The 12,482-nt window shown below is 38.2% G+C and overlaps 1 protein-coding gene across 6 annotated transcripts in view; it reads left to right on the top strand.

Moving 5' to 3' along the window:
- Positions 1-12,482, top strand: part of atxn2 (ataxin 2) — a 125,864-nt gene that overhangs the window by 26,401 nt on the left and 86,981 nt on the right. For all 6 annotated transcript variants that reach the window (XM_073065665.1, XM_073065664.1, XM_073065663.1 and 3 more), the window contains exon 2: positions 2,292-2,328. In XM_073065665.1, coding sequence (XP_072921766.1) covers positions 2,292-2,328 — 37 coding nt within the window. The remainder of the gene's footprint in view (positions 1-2,291; positions 2,329-12,482) is intronic.

The raw sequence follows: 12,482 nt of genomic DNA, 5'->3' as shown, positions 1-12,482 counted from the left end.
GGCTGGTTTCCTGCAACAGCGCTCTTTGTAGATGTGCTCGATGGTGGGGAGGACTTGACCTGTGATGGACTGGGCTGTATCCACTACTTTTTGTAGGCTTTTCCATTCAAGGGCATTTGTGTTTCCATACAGGCCATGATGTAGCCAGTCAGTATACTTTCTACTATATATAAAAAAACTCAAATCTTCTATGACTGTGCAGCTATGTGCACAAATTCTGATCCCTTCAGGTGCTTAAGTCTACTCATTTTTAAATTGACTTTTTAAATCCCATTGTAGTAGTATGTCTTTGTTCTAGTTCTATGACCAATGATTCTGTTCTGAAGCTCTTCTGGAGATTAATCATCATATCAAGTAGTATTGAAAGAAGCAAAAATATGATGCTCTTTTACATTATGCCTAATGAAAGAATAATAACCCCCCAAAAAAACCTAATGGCCTGTTTTATTTCTTCCTTTGCAAATTTATGAGATGACAAGAGTCTGTTTGGCACATTGGGTCTGCATTGGCTCCCAAAACGCCATCCCCCCACTCATTTTCTTTTATGCCAGCAACTTTTTCTTTCTCAAGCATCAACTCCCTTTAATTTTTTTGCCATTAACCTACTAATACATCTTTGGAAAATGGGAAGAAACTCATGTTCCTGCTGGAAAACCATGTGATTGTGCAGTGTGGTGTAACCAAGATTTCATACACTCAGTGGCCACTCTACTCCCTGTATATTGCGGTAACCTTGGTTGCAGTTCTCAATGGCACAGGGCTAAAGCTTTGGTGCACAACATATGACCCAGTGAGTTACAAGCCATATATGCTCACTGCTCACTTACCCACACTTAACTGCAGTTGCTCATGTGCTGTTCACTACCTGAATGAATGGAGGACATGGATTTCCTTTAATATTCAAGTTATGAAATTTTAGGCTCCTGCCTTTACTTGTTCTGAAATGTAACAACATGAGGTAGAAGTTAATTGATGGTAACAAGTGAGCAGGAATCTGGATGTTACAGTGCTGATAATATAGTTTTAGTATTCCTTTATGAATTTTGTCCACCACCTGAGTTTTCAAGTGATTGCTTTGTAAATGCAAGGAATTTTATTTTAAATACAGGTTTCCCTCGCAATCCGAAGGTAGAGCGTTCCTATGAAACCGTTTGTAATCCAAAATGTTGCAAAGCGAAGAAGCAATTACCATTAATTTATATGGGAAAAATTTTTGAGTGATCCCAGACCCAAAAATAACCTACCAAGTCAAAGCAAGTAACACATAAAACCTAAAATAACACTAACATATAGTAAAAGCAGGAATTATATGATAAATTTACACCCTATATAAAGTAGAAATATTATAGGTACGGTGTAGTTTCACTTATCAAACTCGGGAAGGCAGTGAGCCAAAATCGATTTGGAGGGGAAAAAATTGGCACTTACACGCATACGTATGCACATTCATGCGCATGACATGTATACGAACGTACACGCATGCGCAAACAACTGCCGGCACAAGGCTTCATGGTCATTATAGTCTTTCTCGGGGTAAACACACGTATAAAGTGAGTGTCTTTTTTTCATAAAAGCGAAAATCTTATTTGGTTAGTGAAAACAGGTGCTAATCTAAGTCTTTCGTAACAGTGAGTTGTCGTAAAGCGGTCGTTTGGAAAGCGGGGGCCACTGTAGTGGTTTGGATTATTTATAAAATGTAAATGTTTAGCTGCCCCCAGAATTGCTTTGACAACCTATGTACAATAAGGCTTGGTAGCTAGCAAGAATATCAGTGTTATTTGAAAGTCTGAGAGTGTCCTTGACATTGAAAATTTCTTACAACGTTGATCATAACCTTTAATATTTTTTGTTTAGTTGATGTTGTGTGGTGCAGAGTTGCATATGGGTCAGAAGGGTGACAGATTTCCTTCTCTTCCTGAGCTCATCATTGAATCAGATGGGATGTTAAAACTGTTCACTAGATGCATAATTACCTTTACTGATGACTAGCTTTTTAAAATTCCTTATAAATTTCACTACTAAATTGGTGGTATTTGCACACGTGTGTAGATTCTAGTTCAATGACTTTTTGTTTTGTTAGCAAAGGACTAAACACTTTGAAGAACTGCTTTTGTAGCATATGATGTAATTTAAGAAGGTTATTGAAGTGTAGTTCAGGCAGTCTTTATTATGAAAAGAAAGGAGAGATATTTGAACATTGTTCAATTCAAGTTTGAAGGTATTTTAGATAATTATCATACAACTTTACTATTGCTTCTGATCCTAACGTGAATCTAATAATGTTGTTTCAGAGGACGCAGCAGTGGAAAAGGAACTCCACAGCCTACAGTAAGTATAGTGTTTTGTTAATATTTTATGATTTAATGTTTTTTTGGGTATCCACTAAATATAGTTAAACTTTAATGAGTTATATGAGCAGGTAAAATTAACTAATTTGATTGTTATCGATTTTGCATATTGGTATAATGACATTTTTGGCATGCTAAATGGGTTCCCTTGTTTCCAGCAAATAAGTGTTTTGCTTAGCTAGTTTAAATCAAAAGTGTGAACTTTAAAGCTAGGTGTTATTGTTTCCAGTACTGTTCCAAACTTCTGTGCAGTGGCAAGTCTAGGCTCTTGCAGAGGTTATTCATTTTGCAAAGATTGTTTCTGGCTTTCTGGTTTAGAAAGAGCCAAGAAATTCCCAAGAAAAATGTAAAAATCATCCAATTCAAATTCAAGTTCAAGTTTGGTTTATTGTCATTCAACTGTACACATGTATACGACCAAACAAAAAAATGATCCTCCAGACTACGGTACACAGCACAGTACATATAATTTTCACACACGACACAAGGTAATATTACCCTGCCATAAATTAGTGACAAATAATAATTGCAATTTATTTTGTAACTGATGAACATTAAAAATTTTGGATTTTTAATTGGCAGAATAAACATTAAAAGCCATTCCTATTTTGTTTCTTGTTCAGAAAAGATTGAGAGTTTAGACAATGATTGATGACAAGCTAAATATGCAGCCTTGATATGTGCTTCCAGCTGAAGTTGCTCAGCGAAATTAGGATCAATATTGCTACCACCTTGAAGTCCTAGTTTGTAATATTTTCCTCCTCTCTCTATGCTCTCTGTACGTGTTTTATTTCTGGGTAAAGTACCAGTACTGCAGGGTGGTACTCCAGAAGCAACAGCACCTTCTGTGATGCCCAGAAATTGGTGTTGCTGTGAAGTGTTGGAAGATGAATATAGCACAATAAGATTGCTAACATGCTAAAACAATGTATGTTTGCCACATTTGTGTACAGATTAGTTTTGATGTTTAATTTTGTACAACAGTCTCTCAGATTTATGATACTGGAATGTCTTATAGTTAGCACGTGAAATTTCATGCAGTTAATAACATAACTAGAAGTGAACATTAGAGAGAGCACCATGGACTGTTTAATGTTTCCTGAAATTTTTATTATTGCAAGTAAGGTAAAGCAACTATATTGCCAAAAATTTGTACTATTTGTAGAAAATATAAGCAGCCAAGTTCACTCTGAAATTATACATAACGTGTACTGCTCTGACAGCTAAGCAAATGTATTGATAATTTGTAAAAGAGAGCATTTGAAAGGCATTAGTAGGAATATACAGACATTGCAGAAGTATTTATGAAAAGAGATTTGTGGTAACTCATTAGAGGTTTTTTTTAAAGGTTTATGATAGAATAAACCCTAGTCCAAAGGGAAAATGTAGGGGAGAGGGAGGGGCTGTAAAACTAAGTAGAAATTGAAGAAAGTAACAAGTAAACTCAATAGGTTGTCATTTTGAAAGCACTACTATTAGTTGTGAAGAGCATTAGTGTATTTAAGCAGAAGCTACATAAGCACATATGAGGGGAAAAGAAATGGAAGGCACTGGTAATAATATTTTTCTGTAGGAGATCTCTGTGAAGCACACATCCTAACAAAGACTATTTGGGCCTAATACATACAGTTGCAAGAAAAAGTTTGTGAACCCTTTGCAATTACCAGGCTTGCTGTATTAATTACTCATAAAATGTGGTCTGATCTTCCGTTTAAGAAACAATAACACACAAAATTTGTGCTTCTCATCAATACCGAGTACACCATTTACACCATTCACAGTCTATGTTCAAAAATGTATGCAAACCTCTGAGGAAATGCCTTCTGCAAAAGCTATTTGGAGTCAGGTGTTCCAATCAATGAGATGAGATTGGAGGTGTGGGTTGTAGAGGTGTCCTGCCTTATAAATAAGACACAGAGTCAGGTTACTGACAAAGCCTGCTTTTCTCAAGAAAGATCTGCTTATGTGCACCACTGCTCTTCAAAAAAAAAAATTGTTGCACGTCTTACATTTGCAAAAGACCACCTGGATGTTCAACAATTCTTCTGGAACAATGTTCTGTAGACAGATGAGACAAAAGTTTGACCTTTTGGCAGAAATACACATTGCTATGTTTGGAGGAGAAAGGGCACTGCACACCAACATCAAAACGCTATCCCAACTGTGAAGCATGGCGGAAGGCGCTTCAATGTTTGGGGCTGCTTTGCTGCCTCAGGGCCTGGACAGCTTTCAATCGTTGAGTGAACAATGAATTCAAAATTGTATCAAGACATTTTACAGGAGAATGTCAGGGTAGCTGTCCATTACTTAAAGCTTAATAGAAATTGGATAATACAGGTTTCCCCCTGCAATCCGAAGGTAGAGCGTTCCTGTGAAACTGTTTGTAAACCCAAATGTCGTAAAGCGAAGAAACAATTACCATTAATTTATATGGGAAAATTTTTTGAGCGTTCCCAGACCCAAAAAAATAACCTACCAAACCAAAGCAAGTAACACACAAAACCTAAAATAACACTAACATATAGTAAAAGCAGGAATGATATGATAAATTTACAGCCTATATAAAGTAGAAATATTGTATGTGCGGTGTAGTTTCACTTATCAAACTCAGAAAGACAGCGAGCCAAAATCGATTTGGAGGAAAAAAACGGCATGTACACGCCTACGCACGTACACGCATACGTACGCACATGCGTATGCACGTACACACATGCGCAAACAACTGCTCGCACAAGGCTTCACGGTCGTAGTCTTTCTCGGGGTAAAGACACGTATAAAGCAGGCGCCTTTTTTCGTAAAAGCGAAAATCCTCTTTGGTTAGCAAAAGCAGGTACTAATGTAGGTCTTTCATAACAGCGAGTTGTCGTAAAGCGAACGTTCGAAAAACGGGGGACACTTGTACAACAAGACATTGATCCGAAGCACAAGAGTAAATAAAAAACATAATGGTTTAAAAAGAAGAAAATTTGTGTTTTGGAATCCAAATCAGAGTTATCCTCGAAGTTTTGGTGAATTGAAACGGTTTGTATGGAGGAATAGTCTAAAATTCCTTCTCACTGTTGTGCAAGTCTGATCAGCAGCTGCAGGAAATGGTGGAGGTAATTGCTGCTAAAGGAGGTTTTACCAGTTATTAAGTAAAAGGGTTCACCTATTTTTTCCAGCCTGGGCGGTGAATGATTAAACAATGTGTTCAATAAAGACATGAAAGGTACAATTGTTTGTGTGTTATTAGTTTGGGCAGATTGCGTTTGTCTATTATTGCGAATTGGATGTAGATCAGACCACATTTTATGAGCAATGCAGAAAATTGGGTTATTTCAAAGGGTTTACAAACTTTTTCTTGCAACTATATTTCAGTACTGCACTATGTACCTAATGCAAAAGGTGACCATGCAGTAACTATTATTTGAACAAAACCAGAACGTCAGTAGAATGTAAGTAGAGGGCAAGTCAGAAGTGGCCACCGTTTCATAAAATGGGTCGTTTTTCTGTATAGTGGTCAGTTGGGATTTTTCGGTTGATCGCATAACAAAGCTTATAAAGAATCAGCAATTGTATTGCTTACCTCTGCTTAAGCTGTATGTTTGCACATGATTCAAATTGAAATTGGAAACAAAACTCGTACATGCTTAGCAACACGGAGTGGAATGGGAGCACTGTTTTTACTCAAAAGTTCTAGTAGGCAAATAAATCAGATTTCCTAGGTTTGTGGTTGCAGTAGATTGCAAAACATAATTTAAAAACCACTGTAAATTACAACTATTTATATAAAATTGTAATTTATAGTGTTATATATGTATAAAAAACACATGCACGCATGCAAAAATAGTGTACATGGGTTCATTGACCATTCAGAAATCTCATGGTAGAGAGGAAGAAGCTGCTCCTGAAACATTGAGCGTGTGTCTTTATGCTCCTGTACAACCTCCTTGATGGTAGCAGTGAGAAGAGCGCATGTCTTCAGTGATGGAGGTCCTTAATGATGGATGCCACCTTTTTGAGGCATCGCCTTTTGAAAGTGTTCTCAATGCTGGGGAGGCTAGTGCCTAGGATAGAGCTGACTGAGTTTTTGCAGCCCTTTCAGACCCTGTGCAGTGGCTTCTTCATACCAGATGGTGATTCAGCCAATCTGAATGCTCTCCATGGTACACCTATAGAAATTTGCAAGAGTCATTGGTGACAATCTAGTTCTTCTCTAACTCCTATTGAAGCATAGCCATTATTGAGCCTTTATCATTGCATCAATATGTTGGGCTTAGGATAGATCTCCAGAAATGTTGACACCCAGAAACTTGAAACTGCTCATTCTATCCACTGCTGATCCCTTAATGGGAGGACTGGTGTGTGTTTCCTCAACTGCTCCTTCCTGAAGTTCACAATCAATTCCGTGATCTTGCTGATGTTGAGTGCGTTTGTTGTTGTGACACTACTTAACCAGCTGATTTATCTCACCTCTGTACACCCTTCTCATCACCATTTGAAATTCTACCGACAATAGTTGTAAATGGATGAATACTTGAGCTGCAGTTTGTGTCATTGGCTTTCATGAAACCTTTTCATTCCTTATTTGCAATTTAAAACTGTCAGTGTGTTGGTTTAAAGTGAGGTAAATTGCTTAGGTTGAAGATGAAGTTCCTATTGTAATTTTGCTCTCTAAAATAGGTACCGACCAGATTATGTGGGAAATATTACACAGAAGCTATTCAGCCCAGCACGTCCATGCAGTAGTAGATACTCCAGTCGTAATTTTTCCTTATTTATATTCTTTATCGTTTTGTTCACTTTATCCTCATGCACTTTCCAGCTTCCCTTAAATTCATGTATTTTATTTGCTTTAACCACACTCTATGGCTGTGTATTCCACAGTATCACAATTCTTCATGCAGAGGAGGTTCATCTGAACTCCTGATTTCTTGGTGACTTAACTCTGATGTCTTCTTCTTTTCTTAGGATTAAAGACATAGCCTGTTCATCTTTTCTTGTATGTATGTCTTCACATTTCCTGTATTGTCATTGTAAATCTTCTCTGCTCCCTCAGTTACTACTTTATTGTTTTCATAATATAACAAGCTTGATATTGAGTTTCCATAACTCCCCTACTTTACAATTCTGTCACTCTAGAAATAAACTCTTATCCTTGGTTTGCATAGTTATAATGCACTGTTTATTCACTGTTGTGTTAATACTCCAAGATATCTTTGTTCCTCATCTATATTTGCACCTTCCAAATAATAAATAACCTATGTATTTATCCAATTTGTGGGTATATTGTTGCTATTATTGTAGGTTTAATAATTTGTTGCAATTCTCCCCTATGTTGCTTATTTCATTAAATTTCTGTCATCTTCAAATTTAGAAATTATGTTCTTGGTTCCAATTATTAGTGCAAGTTATGAAACAGCTTTTTATATCAATTTTACATCTTTAAGCAAACTGGGAATTCTTCCTGCTGACCTTTTAGTGAAGATTTCACTACTTTTTAATGCACTAACATGTAAAATACTGTTCAGTTGTTTGCATATCATAATGAATTGGCATCTGGCTCACTGCTTCTGTACTCACTTTAAATGCACTGGAGCTCCAGTGCCCATGCTGCTGTGAAATTTGCTCTGTTCACTGGAAAAGTTATACCAAAATGTATAATCAAAAAAAGTGATTTTAAAAATGTAAAACATAATATCCAATAGTTTGGAAACCTTAAAGCAGGGCCCCACCAAACCCCTGAACTTGCCAGTTTAATGGATTTTTATTGACACTGTTAGTCTGACTGCCTTTACATGAGGTTGTGTTAACTGTCTGATATTATATTTTCTTCTAACAAATGACTATGTAGTAACACCTCTACTTTATCTCTTCTCTACATTCCTTTATGTTGCAGTCTATTTGGATTTAAGTTTTCATTGCTTCATTAGTTTATTTAATATATCCCTATTCTTTTCTGTTAAAAACATGTTTTGTTATGCATCTCAGCATCTGATGTCGTGACCACTGTTTAATCTCCTGGTTAAAAACTGAAGCTAGGTGCAGGTAATCCCCACATTATTGGGGGGGGGGGGGGAAGAGAAGAGAAATTACATTCCTAGAAAATTACCAAGTCTCTTTTATTTGTAATTTGTTATTTGTTGTCATGACACTGTCACTAGGCTTTCTATCAACTTCCTGTACTCTTGACTCACTGTTATTTGAGATAGAATCTGCAAACTGGAGTTAGGGTAGAATCTAGCCACATATTAATAAGTGTATAGATAATAGAGGGGGTTGAGGACAGACTGTAAATTGTCTTAACAGTTACCAAACTAAGTACTCTTATTTCTGTTTCCAACCACCTTCCTATTTTAATCAATATTAAGTGTTGTGCAAAAGTCTAAGGCATCCTAATATACATTGGCTCCTGAGATTTTTGTACAGTGCTGTATGGGATTAACTTGAATATATGTCTTGGTCAACAGGGACACGTATAGGCTATAGGGCCTTTTCCTGTGCCGTACAGCTCTGATTCCATCTAACTCCTCCCTCAGTCCTGTATGACAGAGTGTACCCAACTCCCAAATTCAGCTTAATGACTGTGTGGATCCAGCTCCCAAATTCAACTTAATGACTGAGCTGGAGGTATTTCTACAGATTGGAATAATTTGTTTTTGTGGCATTTTAGAGAAAAGCCTCTTAGTTGTAAGAATGTGGAAGATGGGCTTGCTGGGGAAGGTTTAGTTCTGTGTCAGAAAATTACACAGAATACAGAGTAATAACTCATTACTTTGAGTTGCATTACAAAATTGAGAATTTGTCGAGGGAAAAGCAAGAGGGGAGATAATTTATAAAAATGGGTTGATGTCCAAATATACAAATTAAGAACTGGGGAAAAGTTGATCATACTAATGACAGGGTTGAAACGGTCCACTAGGGGTTAGATTTTCATGTCTGTGTCAAATAAGTGGTTTTAAAATGCTGTAGTCTATTGAGATATCCGAGGGAGGAAATCATAGGGAGCTGTGTGTGTCCTCTAAAGTGGATCGTCCTTACTTCTTGGCACAATGCAGTAAAGGTGGAAAATACAGAGAACACTCAACTGGTGAGGCAACATCTGGGGAAAGTAAAACAGTTATTGAAACAGAGTTATTGTTTCAGGGTGAAGACCTTTATTCTGACATTCTGAAAGGTTAACTCTGTTTATCTTTATACACATGCTGTGTGACCTGATTGTTTCTAATATTTTATTTTTGATTCCTACCATTGAAAGTTTATTTTCACCAGCTGTGTTGATAAGCTGTCAGAGTGTTTTGTTTTGTATCAAGGCACAAGAGATTGCAGATGCTGGAATCTAAAGGCTGATTTATACTTGTGTGTTGCATCGATGCAGTGGGTAGTGCATACCCTGTGCCACACATATGCCGTACCCTACGCCTTAGGGTAACATGCACCTCTCCAGGAGAGTTACTCAAGCGTCACGGCGACACAGACTGTAACATCTGTGACTGGTCTGCTTGGTAGCATCGCATTTCCTTCTACGCATTTCTGGTTGCTTCTCCGCCATGTCTGTAGGCTGTGCGTACACCGATGTGAAATAGATGAACCAAATTGTCAAATCTACCTGCCAGCATGTGAAAATGTTTGAAATGCATTTCCTTGTCCTTGTCTTTCACGAAGAAAGTCAACACAGTGGCATAGAAACCCCACCGCCAACTAGCGTTTTGGCGCACACCAATGCATGCTCGCTATGGCGTAGAGCTACGCAGAAGTGAAAATCAGGGTCACGTCGTAGGCTGCAGCGTAGCCGGTACGCACAAGTATACATCAGCCTTTACACCAAATATAACCTGCTAGAAGAACTCATTGGGTTAAACAGTATCTGTGGAGGCAAAGAGATGGTTGACCTTCTGGCTATCAAGACAGAGCAGAGAGAAGATGGCCTATATATAGAAGTGAGAGGGAGCGGTAAGATAGAAACTGGTAGAGGATAGTTAGAACCAGTTAAGGGGAAGGATGATGGTCAGATGGAGCCAGACAGGAGAGGGGATAGGAAAGGCAAAGCATGGAAGAAGAATGGAGGTACACAAGATGGCACATGCTGGAATCTGTAGTAACAAATAAACTGCTGAGAAACTCAGCAGGTCAAGCAACATCTGTAGGAGGAACAAAATTGTAACTGTTTCATGTTGAAGCTGTATCAGGACATGATGCAAGCTTTTGGCCCAAACCTTTGACATTTCTGTCCTTTCTGCATGGTGCTTACCCAGTGAGTTTCTCCATCAGATAGGCAGATGGAACGTGGTGATGAAGTTGATGAGAGGGGGAGGGATGGATGGAAAAGGTAGAGAAAGGAATAGTCTCTGGGTAGACGGATGGGAATGGGAAAGGAACACTGGGAGAGTGTGCTACCTAAGATGCTCATGCTATTGTAAACTACTTGGGTTGAATATTCGACACTATTCTAGTTTGTGTATTGCCCCATCGTGGCAGTGGAGATGGCCAAGGACATACAGGGCAGTATGGAAATCCATGGGGAGTTGAAATGACACGCAACTTAAAGCACAAGATGGCTGTTGCAGACAGAGTGAAAGTGCTCTGTAAGATGGTTATGTAAACTATGCTTGTTTTTGCCAGGATAGCGTAGGCACACAAGTGAGGCTGCTTAGGTCCCTAGATGATGATGAGGGAGGAGGTGAAAGATGCAGGGGAAAGTGCCAGGGAACGGGAGGGGAGTGAGGGAGGGATGAGCGGTCCACAAAGTCATGGAGAGATTGGTCCCTGCAGAAAGGGAGAAGTAGAGGAAGATGTGGCTGTTTGTGAAATCTTGTTCCCGTTGGTGGAAGTGGCGAAGTATGAATTTCTGTAAGCTGAAGACCAGAAAAATTATATCTCAATTCTCTCTGTGGATAAAAGGTAGTGAGAGCAAATGCATGGGAAATGGAGAATGTATGCAAAGGACCATTGACGACAGCAGGAAGGAAGCTGTATTTGCTAAAGGAGGACTTCAGAAGTCCTAGAGAGGAGAGCCTCATCTTGAAAGTAGATGCATCAGAGATAAAAAAAAAAGCTGAAAGGGAAAAAGGATGACACCCTTACAGTATCCAGGAAGGGAACAGATGTGGTAAGGGAATCCAGAAGTTTGTAGCAGAGATTAGTAAATAGTCTGTCTTCTCAGATGGGGGGAGAGGGATCCAGGAAAGGAGATGCAGAAATGGTCCACATGAACTTCAGGAAGTTGGTGGCATGAGTGCAGGAAGCAACACCAGTTGATATAGCAGTGAAAAAGTGTGGGAGGGACATCAGTGCTCAGTTTCAATGTACATACCAAACTCTGTAACCAAGCTATTACAAAGAATTCATCAGATTTAATCATGTCTAAGGCTGAATCAGCTGATAAACAGGTAGAGATAAGGATTTAAAGTTAATAACTGCGGGACAGAAAAAAGTGAGTTTTTTCCACCATCACTTGCTTGCCTCTGTACTCTTGCTGCTAATTAAATTCACTGGGTTGGATAACCACTATTATTTTGATCCATTGAGTCATATTTGACAATTTGTTGGATGTTGTAATATCCTGTACTATTTTTGTGGTAAAAGCTACACTGAAATACAAAAAAAATTGCCAGCTTCAATAGCTTTCTGAAACAATTATTGAAGCTATATGGTTGATTGAGCTTAATAGCCTAATAGTTTTCTTATATGTAATGGATTCCTGTTAATTTGGACATTGGTTAATCAGTGCAGTGGGAAGATAGTCAGGATTTACTATTTGCTAAGAAGCTAGATTTGCTAAGTAGGAACTTTGATTCCCTTCGTTTATTTGGGGCATTCTTTCATTTAGATAGGACAGGAGACTGAACAGTCTGAGACTGAACAATGCTGAACAGTTTCTAACTAGCATCATTCATGTGCCATTAGACACTACATTGTTTTGCATGAACAATTTTTAAATAGCTTCAGTTGCACGTATTTGTGTTGGAAAAAGCAGTGATTTTTGTCACAAAATATGTTGGTGAGCAATGAGCAGTAAGACAATTCAGCACTGTTTTGCTCAATGTGGTTTCAAGCATTCAGGCTTGGAGATGCAGGAAATGGTCAGAAGTGAAAATGAAACTAAGAACTGTGAAATTTTGAAGATATCGACATCACCTTGAATGAATCAGAATC

Source organism: Hemitrygon akajei, chromosome 14 (assembly GCF_048418815.1).
Source record: "Hemitrygon akajei chromosome 14, sHemAka1.3, whole genome shotgun sequence".
NCBI classification, from domain to species: domain Eukaryota; kingdom Metazoa; phylum Chordata; class Chondrichthyes; order Myliobatiformes; family Dasyatidae; genus Hemitrygon; species Hemitrygon akajei.
Note: the sequence above shows the minus strand (reverse complement) of the source record. Positions and strands in the feature narration are given on the sequence as shown.